Source organism: Melospiza melodia, chromosome Z (assembly GCF_035770615.1).
Source record: "Melospiza melodia melodia isolate bMelMel2 chromosome Z, bMelMel2.pri, whole genome shotgun sequence".
Classification (NCBI taxonomy): Eukaryota; Metazoa; Chordata; class Aves; order Passeriformes; family Passerellidae; genus Melospiza; species Melospiza melodia.
Window position 1 is genome coordinate 54,622,358 of NC_086226.1, and position 25,838 is coordinate 54,648,195.

General features: G+C 38.4%; 1 protein-coding gene across 1 annotated transcript in view; it reads right to left on the reverse strand.

The window, feature by feature from the left end:
• Window positions 1-1,185: 1,185 nt before the first annotated feature.
• SLC28A3 (solute carrier family 28 member 3) overlaps window positions 1,186-25,838 on the reverse strand; it is a 37,993-nt gene continuing 13,340 nt past the window's right edge. The window contains exons 4-18 of the mRNA XM_063180226.1: window positions 24,765-24,856; window positions 23,182-23,371; window positions 21,171-21,315; window positions 19,757-19,870; window positions 18,309-18,386; window positions 13,757-13,837; window positions 12,713-12,793; window positions 11,589-11,714; window positions 11,146-11,276; window positions 10,213-10,381; window positions 8,399-8,596; window positions 5,699-5,780; window positions 4,776-4,874; window positions 2,826-2,949; window positions 1,186-1,288 (exon numbers count right to left, since the gene is read on the reverse strand). Coding sequence (XP_063036296.1) covers window positions 1,186-1,288; window positions 2,826-2,949; window positions 4,776-4,874; window positions 5,699-5,780; window positions 8,399-8,596; window positions 10,213-10,381; window positions 11,146-11,276; window positions 11,589-11,714; window positions 12,713-12,793; window positions 13,757-13,837; window positions 18,309-18,386; window positions 19,757-19,870; window positions 21,171-21,315; window positions 23,182-23,371; window positions 24,765-24,856 — 1,813 coding nt within the window. The remainder of the gene's footprint in view (window positions 1,289-2,825; window positions 2,950-4,775; window positions 4,875-5,698; window positions 5,781-8,398; window positions 8,597-10,212; window positions 10,382-11,145; window positions 11,277-11,588; window positions 11,715-12,712; window positions 12,794-13,756; window positions 13,838-18,308; window positions 18,387-19,756; window positions 19,871-21,170; window positions 21,316-23,181; window positions 23,372-24,764; window positions 24,857-25,838) is intronic.

Genomic DNA, 25,838 nt, shown 5'->3' on the forward strand with positions numbered 1-25,838 from the left:
AAATTAGTAATTGCTTTTCCTGAATAGACCATCTGCACAATTTTTATTTGCAGAATGTGTCAGAATTTTCCGATGTTCCTGTAATTTAGTTCTGACCTTTATTCCCAAGCCTTTAGCATTAACAACATCATAGGCTAGTAATCACTCTCTCTCCCTACCTCTGCACAGAACTTACCAGTTTTTGAGTCCATGAAAGTTCTGAAGCTTAAAATCATAACACACTTTCTTCTTCAAAGGGATCCTCTGGAGGTGTCCTACATTAAGCTTGCTTGACAGGGAATAGTCATGGTATGGACCTGATTTTTCCTGCATTTGACAGAGGTCAAATGCGTATAAAAGTTCCTTGTTGGTGACTTCATTATCAATTTTCACAATGGTTAAAACATAGATTTAAAAGAATTAATATAGGAAACTTGGAGGCTGGACATTTTCATTCATATGAGTTAACTGTAAAGAGTGACCAACTTCCTGTACTCTCCTGTGGGCAGAAGGAGGACTGTGGCAGGGTTGCTAGCTCCCAGTTTGGGTGCTTCAGTGGCCAAGCTGATGAGGTAGAACAGGTCTGCAGCTCAGTTCATGTGCAGCTATAGCTACCAAGGTATTGGTAGGAATATATATATATGTATATATCTATATATGTGGATGTATAGAATTATGTCTGCACAAAATGCAGATCTCTCTGCAGAAAAGTAATTTCTCTGCATTTTCTTTTGCAGAAAAGTCATTTCTCTTCAGGCAGTAAAGACTTCTTTGCCATCAAAAAGGGCAGAAATAGTATTAGAAATTGATGGTAACTCTGAATATTATTTCTAGTTCATAGCTATCTGTAAGTGGCAGCCAAATCTTCTGAATCTGACTTTCTTCATGCTTATAGCAATTTAATCTGGCAAATTAGTTAGTTTCGGGGTAGAAATAAAAGCAGGAGACTCAGACTTAGAAATGTTCTTCTATTCTGTTTTGTAGTGGGAGAAGAGTTCTGCAGCAAGAGGTGTCTTCCATTTATGCCAGTTTAATTTATAAATAATTCCAGCCAAGTAGAGGAATTGGGCTGGTAAGAGATGAAAAATAAAGATTGCATGGGGAAAATTCACACTCATTGTAGTAAAGCAATTTTTTTATTTCCTCTCTTCCAAGGAACACAGTTCTTATTTATGATCAATCCTGTCAAAAAGATTCAAACTTAACCTAAGTGCAATGAAAAGCAGGTTGACTGAGTATTTGGCAACACACTTTCCAGGAATTGAGACTGTAGTTTCCTCTGGGAAAGATCTCCTCTGAATGATTTGCACTGGGGGAGAAATAAAGCAGAAATCAGATAAAACTCCTTTTCACAGAATCACAGAATTTTGTCATGAGAATCTCTCTCTGCAGTATATGTATGTACACACACACACGTACATGGCAACACACGCTTTCTCCAAAGCAACTTTAGATGTATTAAAATTTTCCTGAGAAACAAAATAGAGAGAAGACTTTCCCAACTCCAGCCAAGTGCCACATCCAGATGTTCTGCCTTTCTATCAGAATAACTTTTGGTTTTTTGTAGCAAGTCCTCATGCCTCTGGTGCATCTACCTAGATAACTGAAATGATTGAGTCCTTCATTTCCCTATTCAACATTTTTACATTTTCAAAGCATCTGCTTAATACTGATTCTGCTAAAAACAGAGCAGGTTCTTGTCTTTGTAGCAACATGGTAGACCTGAAATTAGTGTTATGAGGAAAAGCTGTAGTAGTGAAGAAATAACAATGATTGAATGTACCCAGACATGATATCTGTTGTGTAAGTTCTTCTATTTTCAATAGCAAGAAAAAATGATGAATTAAGAGCATTTATTTCTAAAGTAATTAGTTTTGAAAATAGAAAAAAAAAGGAGAAGAAAGAAAAAAAGGAAGCATACTAGGACAATTTGAAAGGTTCTTGCCATAACCTAAATACATAGACCTTTGGTTCTTTGTGAGATAGGGCTAGGTATATCTGAATATATTCCTTTTTTAGTATCAGTATTTCTTTCTTCTCTGCCTTGGATAGAGAGTTGTGAAATACAATTTATCTTGAAATATTTTTCTACTTTAAATGCATGTAAAGTTTTCAACATAAACAAGCCTGATTATTATTATCTTTAGTCACACTATAGACAGAAGAGGGAAGGAAGGGAAAGGCTCCTGACTTTTTTTCAGCTATTGCTAACCTCAAATACTAGGTTACCTTTATATTAGTTCAAATATTTGATTTATTTTCTTGTTAGTGTTTGAGATAAACCAAGAATCATCGAGGGCCAACTCCTGGCCCTGCACAGAGCATAATCTCCAAGAGTCTGAGAGCATTGTCCAAATGCTCCTTGAACTCTGTCAGGCTGGTGCTGTGACCATTTCACTGGGGATCCTGTTCTGTGCCCAAACACCCTCTGGGGCAAGAACCTCTTTCTAATACTCAACCTAACCCTCCCCTGACACAGCTTCAGGCCATTTCCTCAGGTCCTGTAACTGGTCACACCAAAGAGGAGAGATCAGTGCTTGACCCTCCTCTCATGAGGAGAAAATTTCAAAATTCAAAGATATTTTGAATTTTCTGTTGATTCTGCAGGTGTTTGTCATGCAATGGAAAAATGCCCCAGAAGAGGAAGACAATTCAAAAGCACTAAAATAGCCATTCCTCTAAAAGACACTAATTCACTGAAAGCAGATGCCAAAGAAAAAAAGCCAAATACAAAAAATAAAAATAACACAAAATACAAAAAATAAAAAATAAAAAATAAATTAGGTTTTCAGAGAAGATATGAGCTTCCTAAATTTTGCTCACAGAGGATAAAGGGTTCTCAATACCTGGTGAAGAGTTGCTGGCAGCATTCAACTAGCTCTGTGCTGTTGGCAGGGAAATCTGTGAAGTTGGAAGAATTTCCTAACAAGATGTGGCAAGGAACTTCCAGACTAGGGACAGTCAGCATTCCTGTGAAGTAAGTTACAATTTTCTTAATGAATAATGAAGAGGAAGATAAGATTTGAGAATGTGAGTCATGAAGCCATGATCAAAAAAACCATTCTGTCTGACGCAAAATCACCATTTGAGGTGGTTATGTAAAGGTACAAGGTCAAAACCTTTGAACTGCAGGACTTCTAATCTGAATCATTTTTAAAAACTGAATTAAGTAGCAACCATAACAATTTATCTACTTTTTATATGTAGGAATTAAAGTACAGCAATGGATACACACTTGGATACATTTTGGTTTTCTGCCTCCTTTAATGATATTAATATTGTGTAGTAATGCCTTTCTCATTGCTGGGTCAATGTGTTTTCATTAACTAAGATGAAGCTATGCTGCATTTATAGAAGTGCAAGTAAATACAGAACTTCTTATTTTGTTTTAAATTGAGTTTGCTTTGCTACATATTCTTTAAAATTTCCTACTAATACTAATGTCATCAGTCACTGGAATAATGGAAACACAAAAGTATGAAAGTGATAGCTCCTTCTATATGTAATGTTGTAGAACTTGGACATGTTTTTAATACATTCTTATCTTAACTGGGATAATAGAAATTGCTTGGCTTTTCTACTTTCTCCTGAGCATAAGAAAAGCATTTGCCGTGGCAGGAGTGGGTGGAATGCAATTTTCATTCCAAAGCAGATTGTATTATTTTAGAGAGATTTCCTCAGTGGCTGTTCACAATATTATTCTTAAGATCAGTATTGTGAAATGACATATTTTAGTAGAGCTTCCTGGTTCCTCAGTTATGCAGAGTAGTGTCATGTATTAAAATATTATGGACGGCTATGAGACTAATGTTATTTCAAGTTTGTTCTGTAGCCTTCAGAAAATAGTGTGGGCTCATCTTTAAAATCTGTATGTTTCTGTTGCTACCATGAACACCAAGGCATAGAGAAGTTGGGGTAGAAACGGACATAGTGGTTTTAGCTACATAAAATACCAAGATCTTTCTTCACTGTTGAAATATGACCTTTAACCTTTAACCTTCATCATTCCATGTCATACATTTTGTATATCACATGCTCAGGAAAGAGAGCTGGAAAAGGGATTGTGAAATACTGAGGATAAATTTATAATCTACTGAAACATATCAATGAATTAATCTTCTGAATAATTACTTTGTTCTTTTTAATTTACTCCCTTAAATGTCTGTTGCATTGTGACTTTTCACTCAAATTAAAGCTGAAGTTTTGAAAATAATGATCAGCTGTGGAGTCCCATTTTAGGACCGTTTCACAAGCCTAAGTGCTCTGTGGAAATATTATCCCCTCAAAATACTGACTTAACATTATGACAAAGAGTTGTTCTCCTTTGTTACTCTTTTACACTCTTTCATTCCATTTTCCTGTTTCTTTTCCAAATTTAGTTCAAACTTTCCAAAGTTGGTTCTCTATTCCTGTATCTAGTGGTACAGAGGAGGGATTGCAATTCATCTACAAATTGCTTTGTTTATAAGTCACATGTTCTGCACAGACAAATAAATCAACAAAAAACCCACAAAACAACAACAACAAAGACCAACAAAAACACCAAAAAACTCCCCCATTAAAACACCATACCCCTCTCCTAAAAACACAGACATAATAGAAGAACTGAAATATTTACATCTTTTCAAATTCTAGTTTTCAAGAAACTTTTGTCTCATATCAACTTTTAATCCTGCCAAGCAAAAAAAAACTTGTGTCTGAGTAACTGAGGCAGCCTAGGAGGATATAGTATGGTGCGGGTGCAGTGCCCCATGGTGGTCACTGGCCGTAGGGGACACCAAACCTGAGCGCTGTACCTGCCACACAGGCCGTCATGAAACAGGCCACCGTTCCTGCAATCATCGCTCTGAAAGCACCGTCAGCTATTTCCTTCTTTTTTGAGGGAGCAATGCTTGCTAGAACAAATACAAAGTGTATGTCAAACAGAAATACATATAAGGAAGGTGAATCTACCAGCTTCTGCCCCTGCAGGAGTAATTTTCCACCCTGCAGTTTAAACTAAGGGAAACATGGAGGAAAAATGGGACATTTTTTAGTGGGTTCTTTGAAGGCCAAGTGCCAGTGTTGGCTCTCTCTGTTAAGAGGATTGCTTATATTCAAAATGGTAACTTTTGTTTTCTTTGGCAGTTTGCATGTCAGTGCTGGATGATTGCGCCCTTCAGAAGAGTCTGGCCCCATAGCTGGGTTTTGCTGCTCTACACTGCCCCACTGCTGAGCCCACTGTGGCTCCAGGGCAAAGATGACTGCCAGCAATTCTGGCTGCCTGGTGAGGAACTCAGATGGTTTTTCAATTTTTCTTTTTCCACTGAGATCTGAAAACCTTCTTTAAAAATTCTTTCCCTGTAAGCTTACTACATATATGTGATATTTTTACAGAAAATAACCAAATTCATCTGTCACACCAGCATGCTATGGAGTTGACCTGCTCCTCCTGAAGCTCATGGGCAGTAGTGGCTCAGGTTCGTGTTTGAGGTCTAAAGAGGGAAGGCTATGAGAAGGGCTTGGTTCCTTCCCCTTGTCTTCAGCGCCTCTCCCAGTACTTCCCACCAAATCCTGTACCCCCCCTCTGGGTGCCCTTACATTCACAATTGAGGGCTAGGTTTTGGCAGAGCAACTGCTCAGCCCCTAATGCTGCTAAGCTTCACCCCCAGCCTTTTCCTTTTGGTGCTTTCTTTGGGATTTGCTCAACAAACAAATTGTCTGTGAGAGTGGTTCTTACTCAGGCCTCCTATTACCAGTCCCAGGGAGCCGAAGTTGGCAAATCCACAGAGAGCATAGGTGGCAATGACTTCAGAGCGAACCTGAAAAACAAAGACACACCCTCTGAGTGGTTTGAAACAGTTCATTGTAATTTAAAGGTCTAAAAACATGGCACTGTGGCTCTGAGTACAAAAATAACTGTTTTGCTTGGTTGCTGCCCAAGGTGTGGCTTTCAGAAAGGTAGACTTGTTCCCTTGTTGAATGTCACAGGCTTTGATACCCACTACCCATGTGAGGACCGACAAACTATGCAATGATTTTATCTTTCACATATATTGTTGTGCTTTTTTGAAGTGAGTAGTAGTAATTAAAGACAAAAAAATCTTATCTTACTAGTGGCAATTTAACTGCTATTTTCTGAAAGTATGAGTCAGAGAGCAATAACTCAACTTGTTTTTCACAGCTGGATGCCTCTATAAAACTCTTTTGAAACCTCAAGTTTTAGTATGCATCCCTGAATTCTTTGACCCTGAAGAAGCAGAGGGCTCTGTACAAAGCTACTTTGTGCATTCTCCAGCCCGTGCAAAGAAGACAAATTTGTCTCCTAGGAAGCGCGTGTTGACAGGCAGAGATTGACATTATGAATTTGGAATCCCCATTAACAGCTTATTTCTGTACTGACTTCTGCCACTTTTCTCCCCTTGGGTAACACCAACTAAGCCTGTACCTCAGAGTAGATACAAGGTTGGCCTTTGCCTCCAGGGAGGGACCCTTCACAGGACACAAAATGGTCCTTTAGGTGAAATCAGGAGGCTTGCAAGGTTTGCCTACAAACCTTGCAAGCCTTCAGATAAATGTAGTTCAGACATTTTGAGAAAGGAGGCAACATATCTCAGCAAATGGATTTTTGTCCCCCTGGCAACACCGAATTCCTATTTACTGTGGTTTAGGTTAAAATGAGTGAGTGTTCTAAAAGGTTTCCTGTTTATTAGAAGTTCCTCTGGTTTAATTCCTCTTTTATGAACATCAATTTGTAGATACTTTCAATCAATCTGTACAAATGCAGGAAAATGTTTTTCAAGTACCCACTCCACCAGCTTTTCCTAGAAAAAGCTCTGTGTACCCTGCTTTCATTTGCACTCTCCTAGCTCTGAAAACAGGAAGCCATGTAATTAATGACTCAGGTGAAGACACTTGTTTGCTCAGTCTGAGAGAATATCTGTGTGTGAATGAATTAGAGAGCTCTGAAACTGAAGGGAAATTAAAAACAGATGCCAAGCACACCTTCACCTGAGCTGTTGTGCTGTAATTATAATGGTTTTCAGCCAATTTTTACCAGCATTATGAATTAAAATTGTTTATGTTTCTCAGAGCTTTTCACTATGGAAATTAATACAGCTCCTTATAGGTATTAGAAGTGAATGTGAAAGTCCTATGTGACATCTTATGCAGGAAAAAAAAAGTTAAATAGAGTTCCTAAGATCTGTGTTTTGAGGCTGCATTCCATACTAAAATAAACCCTTATTCACTCATGCAGGAATTCAGTGCCATTCATTTAGTACAAGGAAGCACAGTTATAGCAGGGCACATCAAAGATCATTCTAGCCCAGAGTTCTATTGCCAGGAATTCCAGGAACACTGGTAATGGATGCTCAGACAAGGATGTGAACATTTGATCGGACTGCCTGGCTTTCTACCTCCACGTGTGAATTATCTTCTGGTAATCAGGAATGCAAATGATCAGGAATTTGTTTTTGGTTTTTAATATAAGAGATGTCCACAGCATCCCATCTGATTCAAAGAATCATGTAAGTGCTGTACAAAATACTTTCTGATCTAAAGGGTTTCTCTACAGTGACAATCTGTCTTGGTTAAAGAAAGAAGGGTCAATGGATGTGTAAAGTTGGATATCATGGTTTTTGTTGCCTGTGCTTGAGACGAATTCAGCATGGGCCATGTGTGTGAATGCCAGATAGTAGAGCAGTCATGTCCACAAAGGTCAGCTTGGATCACTGAATGACCTTTGGCCCCATGCACACATGCAAGATGCCCTTAGCATTGCCTTTCTCAGGGTGCTGTAGGAGGAGCTACACGTCTGTTGGGTAAACTGTGAATGAGAGGTGGGACAAGGCTGGAAAGCTCGATTGAGACAGACTGGTTGGACTCAGTGTTGCAAGGGAGGTGTATGGCATGTACTACTTGTCTTTTATTACTGCCCTCTGCAGAGGGAACAATAGCCTACAGCAAAGGTGTTCCAGTAATGCCACCTGCTAGAGCTTACTGGATGCCTCTCTTCAAGTTTAATGCTTGGACAAACCTCTGAGGGCAGGAGGATCCTCGAGTTCTTCGTCAGGGTTTTCTTGGGAGAGTAGCTCATAGAGAAGTATTGAGAATCAGGTAAGAAGAAACTTGCCTTGAAGACAGCCTCTGTCTTAAGAGTGGTGTCCTGTGGGACACTGCATGTTCCCTAAACCCATGCCCTTCTGTCTCTATGCTTGTTCAAGACAGCTAGGGCAATGAGAGTCACAGCAACTGCACAGAGCAATGCTGCACTTTCATAACTTAACTCTGTTGCTCAAAGACATACCTTAGAGTAATATGCCCATATTATGCCCATATTAAATAATATGCCCATTTTATGCCCATATTAAATAATAAGTTGTTTCAACGTTGAAGTATTTGATCAAATAAATCTGTAGGACAGAAAAATGTTACTTACTGTCATATACTGTTTCACACCATTAATGTACATGCTTCCACCCTTTTCTCGGTTTTGAATCAGTTTTGAAAGGCGCTCATAAGCCAAAAATTCATTGAAGAAAGTTTTGTAACCTAGTAGTCCACCGACAATGAAACTGTCTTCCCAGTCTACTCCCATCATGAAAGAGAATGGCATGAAGACATAAGCACAAATGTTCTGCAGAATGTATAAGAAAAAGCAGGTCAAAATAAATGTCAGAAAGCAATATCAGACAGTAACTTTTCTAAACTTAAAATAAGGAAGGTTTTATTTTAGCAGAGGAAAATTGGCCTTCAATTTTTGCTGCCATGAACTCTGGGAGAGTTTTTAATTGTCAGGCATGCTTGAGTACCTTTTAAAACATTAATCAAGACTCTAGATATAACAAAATATTTATACGTCCCTAATTTTATATGTAAAATAAAACAAAGGTTTCTGTGCCATCTTTTCACTCAATAATGGCTTCAAATTGGACACAGTGTTTGACAAAAAGAAGGAAGATTGAACTAAAAGGAGAACTGAGGATTCTAATTCTTCTGCTAGATTAAATCAAATGTGTTAATGAACACGCCTAATTATCAGGTTATTGGACTCCAACCGCTGTAAACAAAAGAGTTGTCTCTGCATAAAAGCTGTGCATCTGACACAATTAAAGCTGTACCTATTTTTCCCTGGCATTATAAGATTTATGCAAATTGAAAAAGTAATCTCATATCACAGTATAGCTTGTTTCTATATGAGAGAAAATAGCTCCAACTGTGAAAGGTTTTGGTCAGATTGTGGTCAGAGAATGTAATGGAGGTCTTAAAGCAGTTACTATTTCTGGCTGGTTTCTCTGCTCAGAGAAGGTTATGCATTAGTGTCTCCCAAGGGAAAATTGACTGCATGCATCATGTCTGTGTGTCTCAATTCTTCGTGGACTATCTGCCTGTCCAAATCTTACACCACCCAGCAGTTATGAAAATACCAGCCCCTGCATGAGTATGCCTAAGGTATGTGTACTTGTGACTCTCCTCAGCTGTGGGTGTCTGGGGTGCAGTGAGAGATCTCTGAAAGATTAGCAGGGTAATAACTTAGTGGTGCTGAAGCCATATCTGTTATGAGTGGCCATTCACTTCAGCAGCACCTTTAACACAAGTAATATCTGTGTTTCTCCCAGGGCTTTTATTAGGGTCTTGCAAAAAAAAAAGGGCCATAACCACTGAAACTAGGTGATTGCATTGGGTCAAAAATGACATATTGACCTAGGTTCAAACATTTGCTCTGTTGAGTGATTTGGGCATGGTTTCACTTTGTAATTGTATTGAGAACTAACTGATATGGAGTAAGTCTGGTTTCAGGCAAGTCTGGTCTTTCCCCAGTGTCCCCATATAAGTGAACTCAGCAAGCATTAAGGGATTGATGGCACCTTTTGAAGATAAAGGCACTTTTATGTTTAGCTGCAGGAGATGTTAATGGCTTGGCAAGCATGTAGTTGACAGATGTGCAGCACTGCCAAGTCAGAGGAGGCAGGTGCTAGCCTGCTCTGTATAAACATACCCTGGGAGTTAGCAAGAACACCACAGAGGGAAACAGCAGGTGGACTAATAGAAACAGAAATACTTAAATGGCAACAATTTTACTTTAACTGTTAAGAAATTGTTCAGAACATGCAAATGAAAGATGAATTTAGATCATGTTAAAATACAAAATGAGTACAAGAAACAACAACAAACAAACCACACAAGCACTTAAATTTGAGAAACACAAATTATGCATGTATGTCAGCTGCATGAATAACCTGGAGATCATACCTCAAAGGTCAGCTGTGGATAGTCAAACAAGTTGCCCACCCAAGAAAGGGCTGAGTCAAGGAAGCTCAGCAGGGCAAGGAAGGAGATCACGCTCACGGCGATGTTTGCTACCAGCCCGATGGAGGTAGAGGCACCCTGGCTGGCTGCTTCTAGCAGATTCTTTGATTCACTTTGCCAAGGAAGAGAAAACCAGAGTGTGAACATCTTTAAATTCAAGAACAAATAACAGAACTAAAACGTACACGCACTTGATTAGAATTCTAGTACTAAAGCCGTCTGTACACTCATAGAGAAAATAATGAAGAGGAATGATGATGTGAAGTAGGCTTTTCCTGTCAATCCTCATGGCAGACACTTGAAGCATATGCTTGTGGTGCCCTGAGGATGAATTGTGGTACATTCAGGGTTGAGCAAGATCTCAAAACTGTAGCACTGCTCGTACTAGGCAATGGACACTGCTCTTCTCCCACACAGCCCTTGCAGAAATGCTTGGGTCATTCAGAAGCAGATCCTTAGAAGCCTTTTTGCTTTGCCTGTCATTGCCAAGAGAAGTGTGCTTGCAGATGGGCAGAATATTTGCTGCTGTTGTGAAATTATTGCTTTGTCTTTGCTTTTTACATGTTTGCATTTGCAGATTCATTACAGAAAAATGAAAATAACATTACAAAAGGGAAAACCTCCTGGCAGGTCACCTCAAGTAGGCATTTCCCTCTTTCTTTGGAGTTTACAGTTTGGCCCAGGTCCTTGGCATATGTTAGATTTTAATGGGGCACACTCACCTGAATTCATAAATCAACCATTTGCAGCATTTAGTCTTTAATTAATTTCTTGCTTGAACATCTACCACATAATGCTCCTAAAATTTATGTGTGAGCAGTTATTATCCAGACCTCATTTTTGCAGTGGTATTAACTAGTACCTAGATCAGCTTACCTTTTTGCCATTTGTATGCCACTCCTCAGAGTTACCAGGGGCTTTTCAGTTTCAGGCCAGAATAATTTGGAGACAGCTAATGATGCTGGCGCTGACATAACAGAAGCAGTCAGTAGGTGGGAGGAGGAAACCTAGAATTCCAGGGGAAAGAAAGTACTCCATGATAGCCATAGTATGCACAAACACATAGGAATGCAATTAATTTTTTTAGTTGTTTGTATGATTTCTCTACAGGATGTCATTAAAAGTTCATATTGCTCACAAGGAAATGAAGAGAATGAGCTGTCAGAAGACCAAGGATTTTTGTGGCTAATTCCTTCAGGGACAAAAAAACCCAAACAGTGGGAATGATTGAGGGATACTTTCAAAGCATTGCAGTTGGGTGAAATATATAAAAGATTTCAATAAACCATTTATTTTCTAGTTCTTTTACCCTGTCTTACCCCAAAAGAAATATATGCTCCTAAGACACTTCCAGCAATAGTTGAGAATCCTGCTGTCATGACTGCATGGAGTTCAGATTTGGTGATATATGGTAAGTAGGGCCGTACCAGGAGAGGAGACTCTGTCTGGAAGTGAAAAACAAGCACCAAATTAAGAAATCCTTAATAAAAGCCCAAATATTTCTTTTATTAAGGGCAGAAAAATGAGTGTCTGAATCATACTTTCTTGGGTATCTTTGACTAAGTTAATCCTAGTGCTAGCAAGTACTCCAATTTCAATAGACTGGGGCTTTTTTATCCCAAGAAAGAGAATGTCTGAAGACAATTCTGGCTGGTTCATTCTGCTGTCTCCTTAAAAAGCACAATGAAGCTGCCAAGAAATTCTATTCCAATTCTGAGTGACTTAGGGACAGCTACAGGTCTGAGCACAGATAAGGCTGTTAGTCAAGTGAAACACGCTCCTCTGGCATGTGTGTGAGCACATCCTGGAGGCACTGTCATGCAATGGTGCCACTCTAAATCTTGAAGCAGTGTGATGTGGTATGCACCACTGCTAAATATCATGTTAATAGTGCATTTGGGCCTGGATGTTAATTGTTGATTTTCTACATTTCTTCTAAGCTTGGGACAGACATTATTGTAAATGTGGGTTTAATACATTTCCCATTAAAGCGGACTGTTAGATGCTGACCACTCTTTTTGTGAACAAGGCCTTATACTGCTAGCCCTGGACCTTAGTTTTCCTCATTGCCTCTCTCTCCTGCCCTTGCCTGCTTTGTGTGCCATTTCTTCATACCGCTTGCCTTTTCAACCAAGAAAACCCCCTGAAATTGTTATTTGTTCATAGCTTTGGAGTAGTCTAGCAGGGAGATCTATCATCTACATTTATGCTTGAACTTCTCTTGGGAAAACATATTGCTTCCCAAAGCCTTTCCACTGTGCATCACTGCCAATATATGAACATACTGCAATTTTGGAAACCGATCATCAGACTTGATGTAGTGGAACCCTAGCTTTGAAAGAGATTGTTTTTCTTAATACACAACTGTTCAATGAGCAGCATTATTTCCCTAAATTCTGTAATATTGTTACATGTTAGCATGTTTCTGTGTGCTCCAGCTCACCTGTCCCACAAATATGTTACCCGCAGCTACCAGAGACTCAACAGGAGTTGTTCCCATGAAGACATGCATTATCCAACCAACCTAAAATGATTTTAAAAAAAGAAACAAAAATTTGTTCTGCCTGTTCCATGCCTTTCTCCAGTTAACCATATCAATCTAAGAGTTCAGAGACATGTTACAATACTTTCCCAGTTAATGATTTCAGCTTAAAGGTACAGCACATTCATGTAATTGGTACATGCTAAAATAAGACCAAAGAGAAGTAATTTAACAGAACTGAAAGTACTCCAGGCTCCTCTGGGCATAAAAATGTTAAACTAAATTAAACAAAGCAGATATTTTGATGCGTTCTTATTACTTATATTCTTGTCCAAAAATACTTGGATCATATGAAAGGAAAAAATGTGAAACTTAGACTAAGGCTAAAAATGCCTCATTACAATTTTAGCACACTAATGTCAGCTAGGCGATGTTCATGATGCCTTTATAACAATTGTGTGAATGTAAAAGGCAAAGAACTGTTAATTTAAGAATATCTTCAAATTAGGTTTAATTACCACCATAGAGGAAGATCTTTTCCCTCATATGATGGGTTTATTGGACAGAGACGACAGAAAGTGGACTTGATCTTATATTAGTAGAAAGTAGCACAAGACATAGATGCTGGCAGAAATGAACACTTAGAGAGTGAGGTGAAGAACCTGCTTTGATCTTATCTGTGATAGGAACGTATATGCAATTGCTACTGAAATACTTAGCAGAAATCTATTCTCTGTGATTTAATCTCCATCCTGCACTTTAAGGGCTGGGAGAAGGGCAGGCAGAAAGGAAGATTTAAGCAAACATAGCATCTGAGTAACGCTAAAGCTAATCAGGCAAATCTAACAATTAATATGACATAATCAATGAAACCAGACTGAGAGTGCCAATCAAGATTTTGCAATGGTAACATTTGGAAATATTTCCAGGCTATGGCTCCTCTGCATGTGTTCAAAATATTTTCCACACCAGCCAAATGAGCATCTAATTGGCAAAAGTGCATACCTTTCCAACAAGCCACTGCATGAATCCAATGTGGTAAAGCATAGACATAACCGTACTGAAGAAAACCACAATTGGCAATACCTGATGACAAAGACAGAAGATCATTAAAACTTCTACAGTTGTTTCCTTCCTGACCTTCCTGTTTGTGTTATAATTAAATAAACTTCATTTATCTGCATAGCTTTCTAACACAACTGTGATTGTTTAGAAACTGTTTTGCTTAGCATAATATACCTGAGTTTATAGCCATGTTTAAGTCAATTTAAACATTTACATCCTTTAAAAAGAATCTATTTAAAGGTATATATTTACTAAATACAAAAAGTGAATATAGGTCTCTCACAGTGGATACTGAAAAACTAACCTACTCTCTGATGGGCCTAACCCACTCTCTGATGGGCTATCAAAAACCACTCTGACTGGGTTTCACCCTGAATAAAACCAATATAACCTGATTCTCAGGTATGTGAAATACACAGGACACCACCACTTCTGTCCTAGTATACAACAAAAAGAAAAATCTGTCCCCAAAAGGTCCAAAATAGTCAGACAGATTAGTTACAGCTAAAACAGTACCACTGTCCTGTGAAAAGGGGAGGCTTCCTAGACCCTTAGTGTGGAGAGACTTATTTGCCCCATAGCATTTAATTTGTCTGTCAGTGTCCCAGGAAAGTTGAGACCCTTGTAGCTGACCAGTTTTTCAGCATCCCTTTAGGGAGACCCTTAACTGAGCAGTCCTGCTGGATTGGAAAGTGGTGTGACTGTCTTGGAGAAACACACCTCCAGCGTGAGGGAGTCCTCTCAGTAGGTCTTGCCCTTTACTAAAGTGTATTACCCACTACCAACTGCCAGCACCCATAAAGGATTCACACTAATAATTTCAGGAATAACACTCTTATTAATATAAGATTGTGACATGTTTAGGTTAGAAGATTTTTGCTGATTGTAACTGGCTGCCAAAATATACTTGAAGGAATACACAGGTAGGCTCTAATCCCAAGTTAAATATTCAGGGCACATAGAGCCTAGTTCTTAAAAGTTTACAGGTGTCCCTACGGGGAAGAAGACAGGTTCAGCCCATTGACTGATCCCAGCAGTTAAGATGGAGTTTTCCTTAACTTTCCCCTGTTCTCAACTTACTTATATATTATTTCTTTATGTTTATGTGGAGTTTGAGTGACTCTAGTCATACATACATTTGTTACTGATTAGCATAAAATTCTCTCCCGTTGCTTTTAAAGATACAGTGAAAAAGAATGTAGAGTGCATTCCTGCGAGGGTGTTTGTACATCAGGAGCAGGTAACTTTGACATGGAGATGTACGTTAATATTATTATTATTCATTAATGAAGAAAGTTTGTCCAAGGAGAGGGATTTTGCCATAGTTGCTGGCTCAGCAGTGGGACATCTTCCCCTCTTTCCCTGGTATGCTGTTTATAAGCTGATATGTGGTTTATCAGCTACAAAGTACAACCGACTTCCCTTCCCTGCAAGGATTTCCACAGAATCTGGCTGTGGTGCCTCCACTCCACTCCACCTTCCATTCCATCCCCCTCAACAGATGATGGGGAATCATTCTGGAAGGGTTTCAAGTAATGCATCAACCATATTCCATCCAGAAAGCAGCAATTGTGATTTACCCTATAATACAACTCCTGCTCAAATGCGAATATAACCCCTCAGTTTCCTCTAAGTGTATCCCCAGTTACCAGTGCACAGGACCCGCAGTCATTTTCCCACAACCACGAACACTAGGAAGCTTTCATGTGTGTTCACTAATGACATAATGCATTATAAATAAAATCAAGTAACAGAATGGAAAACAACAAACCACTTTGTTAGTTCAGATCTTTTCAATACATAGACTCTGTGTCTTTCTAGAGGAGAGTTGGTCCTATAAACAATTTTGATAAACATTTAGAAACTCAATTTTGATGATCAGAGCCTTTCACTGAAAGGACAGAGTGCAATTAACCAATACTGTCGTGCTGTTCAACAAGTTAATATAATGCTGCTTTCTCTGGCTTGGTTCCTTGAACCTTTTTCAATTCTGCAGGGACAGTTTGCCATGCAGTAACAGCAGACAGTTTAGTGTAGTAAAATTAGTATCTTTCTCCCCTGCCTTTTCTTTTGTTATTACTATACAGAGGAGGAAGTTAAAATTGTTGGCTGCTCTTAACTCCCCTCCTATTTGTGGCTTGATGTTTAACTTTTTCCCTATTTTCCCTTAAATAAGTTGCTATTGAAGTTTAAGAAATATCCTGCTTTTTCATACACTCCTAAATTTTGACCTTGAAAGCAAAGCTTTTCTCAGGAAACCATAGTTCTCCTGGTGTAAAAAAGAAGCTAGAAATTTAACAGAAGCCTAATTTCATTCTTGCTCAAAGCAAACTTTGTCTTTTGTAGTCAACAGGATAGAAGACTTAATACTAAAAGGTCTTTTCCGTTTACTTAAGTACTTGGAAGTGCTTATTTATGTGGGCAAGTGAGTATTTTTTCAGAACTCTGAAACTCTGCATCTGCCTGCCCAAATACATATTTAAAATAAAACTGGTTTATGCATGCAAATATGTGCATTTTTTACTAACTAGTGCTTCCAGAGCTGTGTGCTCAAAGACACTCTGGGACTGATAGAACTTGTCAGAACATATACACGAGTGTGCATATGCACAACTGGGATGTGTCCACTCTGGTAACCTGTCCACTTCACCTGGCAGAAAACTGATGTGTCCCTGCATATTGCTGAGGATGCAGTATGGATACAACTGGACTCTGACAGACATATCCTGTCCCTCATCTAATCCCTGAGGAGCTAAGCATTGTCTTATGGACGATGCTTTGAAATATCTTGGGGCAAGATTCGAAGAGCTCATCACTACGTGCAAACCCATAAAATATCTTAAAGACATAAAAAAGCACTTTGGACCAACTAAATGTCTAAATAAATAACAAGTGTTTCAAGAGAGAACAGGCTGCTGTCACTCACTGTTTTTGGAAGAGGGAATTCCCTGTCTAGAGAGGAAGGAGATAGAGCACATTTTGATATTGCTGTACACTTGTCTGCAATTCCATTTACAATATTTATATTTCATTTACTATACATATATTCTTATATACATGCAGCTCTGGAAACCAACTGGTTTTCTTGTTTTTCAATATAAGAATAATCTACTTGTACCTGTTATAGAAACAAGGTCTAGAAATTCCATGGTTTTGCTGCCTTGAACCATAGGATAAGACTGATATATGTTTTCCTACACAGAAGCAAACTTTTGGCTGTCTAGTCCCTAGTTATGGCTTTGGTACACAAAGTATTTTGCATTATCAGTGAGTACTCAGAACCACCTTGAAAAGATCATATTCATAAAGCATTGCCAAAAACCATGAGAAAAATTATGGGGGGTGGGGGGAAGGGGGAGGCAAGGGAGGGGGATGGAATTAAATAATTTCATCCCTAAAACATGTAGTAGAGAAACAAATATTTAAGCACTCAAATAAGTAAAATAAATACCTCCCAAAGTAAAGGTAGGAACACCTGGAAAGTGAAACAAAAGGTACAAAAGAACTCTTAAAATATAATTCATATTTATTGACAAAATGCCTAAAATTTTTTCCCTTCTAAAATGTCCTGACTGTTCTTAGTAGCAAGCTATTTTACAGATGGCACCTTCTCTCTCAAGTAATGAAAGAGCGAAGTTTGCAGAGCATCTAGGTTGGAATATCACCACAAGAAAAAAATAAGAAAAGGCATGTAAACCCATGGTCAGATATCTGAAATATCAAAAGAATGATCTCCAAGTAAGTCCTAATACATTTCTCATATTTGTTTGATGTTTCTTTATTTGTTATTTGCGTCGGTTTGGGGTTCCTTTTGCTTTGTATGTTCTTGATTCCAGCCTAAGCAGGCATAGTGGCATGAACTTCTGAGAGCAAAACCAGGAAAGATGCTAGAGCAGATTACAGAGCACAGAGCAGATAAACTGTATTCCAGCTATTTCCCAATAAGGTCTCTTAAGAGAGACATGGGAAATTCCTCTGTGATTTTAGTAATATCATATAATTCTTCCTGCTTATGCAGCTTCCAGCTCTTCCCCCAGGCATGAATAAATACACATCTGGCCTCTCCACTTCTTCAGGGGAAAGTCTGTGAAGCAGTGATCTGTACAGCACTTAAGGGTACAACAGTGTGGCATGGCAGAGCACTTTTAGTCATGGAGAGATGGAGAAGATAGGCAGGAGGTAGTATTTCTGTCAGTGGCCAGGAACAAGCCTTTTAAACTATTCCTTGTAGAAAAATACTCTGAAGTTCTGTATACATGCAATATATTTTGTTATAATTAGACTAAATAAGTGCAATCTAACTCAGTGTTTGGCAGCAAATGAAAGTGTTCCCAAATTTTCTATTCGGAGTATCACATAATAAGGAATAGTTTACCTGTTGATTTCTCAGGTGACTACATAGGTATCACAAGCCACACAATTTATTTCCCAGCTATACTGTTCCTCTTACCATTGTTTATCTGCCACGTAGGGTGTATAGCAACCATCTTACCTTAAAAGCAAAGAAATGATCCGTGTATTTGTCACCAAACACAAACTTGGCACCTGCATCAGAGTACTCCAGAAAAGTCTGGGGACAGAAAGCAAAGTAAATTAGCCATAAGCTCTGGGTACCTGCCAAAACCATATAAAGTACTGCTAGTTATCTTGCAGAAATATGGTGAGGTCCCAGAAGCTTGAGCTCTGATTTGTAGGGGTCCAAGCCTTGCTGACTTTATTTGGCTGAACTGAGGGTATCTGCTCTGTCCTGTTGAGTACCCGACACAATAGAGGCCATAAACTATACTGGAAAAAAATTCACTTTTTAATTCCAATACTGTGGTGCAGTTCTATGCTCCATCTGATGCAAATAAGTACAATGAATTATATAGCTTAAAATAGAGATTTGACAGCTGAAGTAATGAGTTTTGAAAGGTGTAGCTAAGAGTAGCCTGAAGGAATCTTCTAGTTCAAATTCTGAATTTTTTACTTCTGAGGAAAAGATATGCATTACTGATACAGTTTAAAATGGAGTTAAAGTACAGTTTATAATAGCTAGAGTAATTAGTTCTGACAGGATAGACTGTAAGACTTGATAACATGAAGCTATCAAAAGGGGGCACCAGACCTGCTTCACTCAGAGACTGAGAACCTGGTGACAAAACCCAGATGATTCCCACTGCCTGTAGATTAGACAGACATCAGATCTGTGCCTTTACTCCTGCACAGAGACAGTACATTCTGCTCTGTCTGGTTTTACATGTCCTTAATTACCTGTGAAGAAAAGCTGTGAGAATAGTATCCGTGAGGTGAAAAGTCTGAAAGTCCTTCAGAATGTACGTCTCTGATGTATATTTTGGATATTGCTTATTCACTACCTTACAGTAACTGACTTTTTAAAAACTTTGTGTCTGCAGGGCTGCCTGCGAATGGATCCTGTCCAGTTTCTAGAGACGTCTTCCAGCATGCAGATTTGGATTTTGCCACCTGTATATAGCTGAATTAATTTTCTTATATGTCATGAGGACTATGAAATGTCTCTGTTGCCAGGAATGTTGCTGCTCTGAAGATAATTAGGGTTGTGCCCTGAATCCCAAGGCTTTTCAGCATATTGTGTTTATTGCAAGGATGATTTGGAGTTGAGCAATTTCTAAGAGTTCCTAAGAGTGCCTTGACACAACCGAAATTTGTGTTTCAAGAATGCCAATTTATAACTTCAGGCCAATGATGGCAAAGCCATTAATAAATGGTATTACTCTGACCATTGTATTAACTGAACAAAAAAAAAAAAAAGAGAAGGTTGAACTCAGGAAGTCAATAACCTTTCTGAGAATCCATTTTTTCTCAAGAGAAGAAAAAATCAAGGGACAAATGGATCCTTGAACAGCCTGCTTGTATAATGTAAGACTCTCAAGACAAAAAATTACATTAAACAAGCAAAGATTTTGCTCAATAACTTACCTGGATCTGAATGCCTAGCCAGTTAAGTACATCAAAACCCACTTTGGTCCTCAGAATAAGAATCCCAAGAATAAACTGCATTCCTATTCCTGAAAATACTGGTCTCCAAGCAACCTAGATAGACAGAAAAATAAAGAAACTGCTTGTTATTTAAATAAATAATAGTTTACTTTGGATGTTTGTTTAAATAATGTACGGGGGTAGCCTGACTATACTGCAGAATGGGAGCAGCTGCCAAAACAGGTTGTAGGGGACTTGAATCTTCACATATCTGGACAAAGCATAAGGAGATTTTGCTACAGGGTTTGTCCTTGGGTAATTTCAACTCTGCTTATGTCCCCTAGCTTTAAAGACTTTTGATACTTGAGAACTGCTCAGTTTTATGTTGTGATCCATATTATTAAGGCAGTCATAGGAGAAACTGTGGCTGCTTATGATGAGTTCCTCTTCACTACACTGATGATTCCTGTTCTGCTGCCTCAGAAAACATCTTTGTTTTGTGAAAACTGAATCAAATCACTTACAAAACAAAGAGTTATGATGGCATTCTCTAATTTAATCAGATCATATTTGAGTAACACAAACCAATTAGTTGCAATGAGGGCTCATAGGAGAGCACAAAGCATTTAGAGTATGAGTTTCACCTCAGTTGGAGACAGCAGCTGTTGCAAAGGATATGACAAGTTCATTAGTCCTTGTTGAGAGGACTTCACCTGTTAAGAAAGTCTCAGCATTGATGGAAGTCATGGTAAGCATTGGGAAAACTTGGTGACCTGAACAATGTATGTATGATTAAAGAAAGAATGCAGAGGTATATGAGGCATGCAAACAGAAGTAAAAGCTGAAGTGGTAATTGTGGTGACTGAATGAAGCCCTTTGTAATACTACAGCAAAATAGAGTGGACATTTCTCATGGAAAATTAAAATAAATGGCATTTTTGAGCCTATGGGAGTGGAGGAGCAAAAAGTGAGGACATCAGCTTAGCCCCAGCTGCTGAATTGGCAGTGGAAAATAAGTCTATCATATCTCTGGTTCCAGGCAATTTGTACTGACTGATGTGATAACAATGTCCTCAAATAAGTGACTGTGATGTGCTGAGGACTGTGGTGAGGCTCCTGCGGGTGAAAGCATGGAGAGGTTTCCAGTTTGAACTGTATCAGAGCTGGAACAGAAGGTGGACAGCAGGTTCCCAAATAGTGAGACAGGTGTTGGTACAGCCCCATACATGGTCCTCAACAGCAAAATTACTTTCCTCAGAAGTTAAACACAGTGCTTGGCCTCAGGCAAGGCTATATTCTTACTTTCCCACATTCTGTTACTCTTACTAGGTTTGGTGCTAGGGTAGGGGAATAGCTTTTTAGATACAGAATAAAAAAAAAATCCCAAAAGGTGCATCATGGAATAAATACTCACTTGGGTTGGATATTTGGAAAAGATAAGCATCAGGATGACATACATCACAAGCCCACCAAAAGAGATTAGCTGACGGGATCCTTGTTTCGTCGTGTCAAAGATGAGCCAGCAGATGATCATTATAATAAGAGCTGCACACAACACCCTAGGAAATAAAAAGCATCACAATATCCTGAATCAGATGTTTGGGATAATCATTTCCCTTCCCATACCCAGAACATTTACATCTATGTTTGTGAATAAACTCTTTGCACAATGTATTGCACTGAAACTGTAGCTCTACACAAGCAAGAATCTGCCTTTGCTGATGTGCCTCTGGCAATATCCCTTGGTGGCATCTGGAAGAAAAGTATGGGAGGAAACCCAAAAAAACCATGAGTGACTCTAGTCTGAGTGGTATTTCTATTAAATGAAATGTGATATCTTCCTTTCTCACTTCATCTTCCTTTCCTTTCCCTTCCTTTTCTTTGTTGAATCGTTAGTTCTGGGCAAGAGAGGCTGTGGTATTTATAATTGCACTGTGCTGTTTAGCTGGTGTGCCTATGAAACACACTCTACTGAGGAGCAGGTTATAAACAGCTCTTTTCTTTGTAACCATTTGTAGACTGTTCAGCTATCTCAAAAACAATGACAGGTATTTCTGTGTTTCAGTGTTTCTATGGTTACCACTACCAGAACCACATTAAGCTTATTTATTGAAGGTAATTATTGTAACAGTCTGGAAGGCAACACAATACATCATCCCTATACAGAGAGGAAGCACTGTCCCAAGTCTTTAATGCCAGTTTTGTCTAAGAGTAAGGTTTCACTGATTTCGGTGGTACCTAGATACATAAGTTTGATCTTTAGATGGGGATTAAAAACATTGCAAGCGAATTCCTCAAAATGGCTTGGCCATTGCAATGCTGACTAACCCTTCCTACACCTGAGAGACTTTCTCTCTGTTGGAAGAAAACAGTTAAGCACCTAACCTGTGATATGTACAATTTAAAGACTGCAGCTCAGGTAATACAGCACTCACTGCCCCCATTTGTTCCATCTGTTCCTCAGGGCTCTCCTGTTCCTTTTGCTCTTTCTCCCAGAGAGGCTGCCAGATCATCTAATGGAAATGCCTCTGTGTGACTGCTCTGTAATATGGCTGCTGAGCAGAAGGACCACAATCTTTAAAACAGCTTTCTTAGCAAAGCCATTTCTAAATCTGAAGAACAATCCTGAATTGAGAATGACTCCTCCTTAAAACTCTTTCTTTCTCAGCTAGTAGGTGACCAAGCTGAAATAGATGGTAGCTGGCCAATTTTGTTTTTCTTTTTAATGATATTTCATATGTTGTTTTTTTTTTTTTTGTCTATGAGACCCCTTTTTCTCCTTATTTTGCCAGGGATAACTTCAAGATCCCCGGTCACTGCTCAGGAATACTTGAAATAAGTGTCTGACAGGTCTAATTATCCACTATATATCTACCAGATGAATGTCTACTATCCCAAAGGATATGTAAGGTCATACAATCTTATTATGACATTAAATCTGGCTGGCAGGTTTTGATTCCTGAAGGTCAAGTAAAAATTTCTAGGGGGATATTTGGAAAACCAGTGTCTAGATAATAGACTCTAATCTTTAGCAGTTTGTAAATGTTAGAATTAAGGTTTACATGAAACTAACAGCTCTGTGAACAGTGAAGAACTTTCTGGTTTTCAGAATGAATGCAAAAGGCTGCAACACACATGAACTTTTGTGAACATATTCTCATTCAACCACAAACTTTTCCCACCTCAATTTGTGGTATTTCTCCTATGCTTTCTGCTAAGACTTTTGATCCCTAGCTACTGCCTTGAAATCCTGAATGTGTTTCTGATATTTCCTGGTAAATACTGAATTATTCTGTGATTTTTATGAGATATGTGTGATTTACCCATCTCCCTCTTCTTATGGGGAAGTAAGCTGGCATAAAATCATAGGGGTAACCTGACTAGTGCATTCTCCTTCTACATAATAGACAGTAATTAATATTTACCATTTCAGCCAAAACCACTGTTTTTTCAGATATCGGTCTCCAGGGGAAAAGAATGCAGCAATTCTGTCTTCATACTTAGCTATAAAAAAATCCCAGCAGATGAAGAAGATGGCGAGGACAGTGATGACAAAGAGTGGCAAAGCTCTCTGAAAATTCAAAGTGCAGGCTGCAATAACTACTGCCAAGTATGCTGTCACAGAAACAAGAACATATATGTCAGTTAGGTTGGTCTTTTTTAAAACAGGATGAAATTTTAAATTTATAAGATGTGATCAAAGTCAGGCCTGTGTTTATCTTTTTGGTGCTTTTCTGGCTCTCAGCCTAAATACTGAAAAATTTTTTGGATAGTTTTGTTACTTATGATATGCTCATTGATACGAAAGGTGGCTTGCATTCTGTCAAAGCAGAATATATTATTTTGCCAAGGTAAGTTCCTATGAAGCATGTTAATCACTCAGAAAAGTGAAACCCATCTACAAGAACTTTTTCCTGTGTAAAAGTTATGAATTAGGAGCATGAGTCATGCTCTTTTTTTCAAAAGAGGATGAGTTTATCCAATAAAACTAGAAACAAACACTATAAACATATGTCATTTGACTGATTTGATGACCTCAAGTAATTGTGAAGCTTAAAAATAACTTATTTCATAAAGTATCTATGAAATTATTTATTTGACAGGTTCACTGCACTGCAGCTAAATGCTGGCCAAAAAAAATTCCGTTCTTGTAAAGAATGATTGGATTTTATCTGTGGCAAATAAAGAGGAAGGACTACTGATTTTTGTAGTGCAAGTTGGTTTTTATGGAATTAAGGAAATCCTGACATATTCTTAGAAGTCACTCACTTTCTGGAGCCAGAATAAGTCTGTTCTATGATAAAGCAAGACAAGATTAGTTATGAGGGCAGGATACTCAACATGCAAACAACACTTTATAGCCACCTCCTGGTATACTCATGGACATATTTAAAGTGTCTGTGTTCTCAGTGTTCAAGTAGGAAGACCTCAAAAACAAACTTGGTGAAGTAGAAGGGAACAAAACAATGTACAGGCTAATTAGGAAAGGGAGAAAGAAGAATATTTGAATGATTTTGTAGTGCATACTGTCATAAGTATGTCATACATTTACTCCAGAAAAAAATTGCAGTGAATATGGAGTGATATGGGTGAGCAAAGAAAGCTTTCATTTCCAGCCAGATGACTTAAGTTCGGTCCTATTTGGTGCCTGACAGTTTTTAAAGTGATTTCATGATCTTGGGCAAGTTACTGAAACTGTAATTTTGGAGTCAGCTGGTAATGGAGTGGACCCAAAGTCTGAAATATGCTGCTATCACAAGTGTAATTGCTAGTCAGACTTTAAACATGCTGGAGAAGCAGTTTAGCAAGATTTGTGCTTTTGTTATGTTTGAGAATGAGTGAAGGTTTTGCAATCTGGAATTTTCTCTGTGACTAAATTCTTAACTACTTTGAAATACATCTTTAAAGAGAGTCAAGAGTTTTTATGCTGGACAAAGACAGGGCAGCCTATAACCTCATACAGGTAAATAAATAAGACTTCAGCAATCCTGGGGGTAATATACTGTACCTGTTATTAAAATTCCGTAGACCACATAATGAATTCTGGTTTTATGTTTCTTGCAAAATTCATAGACTTCATCATACCTTTTTTCTAATTGCCTAGGAAAAAAATCCCAAAAGAATAGACATGTAAGCTTTTCCAGAAGAAAATTGTGTAAATTGGTTAAAATTTCTCCACTGAAGTTCACTGAATTTGGAGAGGATTATATTTGGATCTCGAAGTGCCAAATATAAAGTTCCTTTTGAGAGAGACTTCTGTGGGTCAATATTGGACAGGTGAAAAAGAAAATATGGCAGATATCTAATGGGACAATCTGTCATCTACATAAAGGGCCAAAGTCAGCAGGCCAGTTCTGCTATCCTCTGAAGTGCAGCTCTTCTGTGAAGAGATCTGTTAATAGGGTTGGTGCAAAGTGAGTGTGTAGTTATAAGATTCAGTGTCCATTACTAGAGCCACAAAATCTGTTAATACAGCCAGCCCAGCATTATGATGTGGAATAGTGGTATTACTGTAACTGTGAAGGCCTAAGGCTGCATTTGTGTGTGTGTAAAATAACCAGTACCTATCTAAAACCTTACTACAGCCTGCATAGATGTCTCTGTACCTTTTAAAATTTGGTTGTTATTGCACTAACTTTTCATCTCATCATCTCATGGAAGTTAAAATGGTTTATTATATTTGAATGTCATGCTCTAGTATCAGTTCTTCCAATGATAAAATATTTCACTTCCTCACTAAAGGTAACAGCATGATTTCATGAAGTAGGTAGAAATTTAGAGAAATAGTGGTTAAAGGAGTTAATTCAACAGAGGTTTCCAATGCTAAATATGCTGGTAAAGTGGACTTATATCAATTACAGAAGCAGTGGCTAAAAAAACACCTTTGTATTGTGCAAGCTGGAAAAAATTACAGCTATGTCTCTTTCATCTCAGAGGCACTGCTTTAGAGAGGCACATCTCTGAAGCAGTCTCTTGCATTCCCAGTCCATAAAGGCAATGTTATATTTAGAGATGCTAATTATCCGGACTGTACTTGTTTGGAAAATAAACAGCAGCTGGACTTAGATGCACACTGAAATCC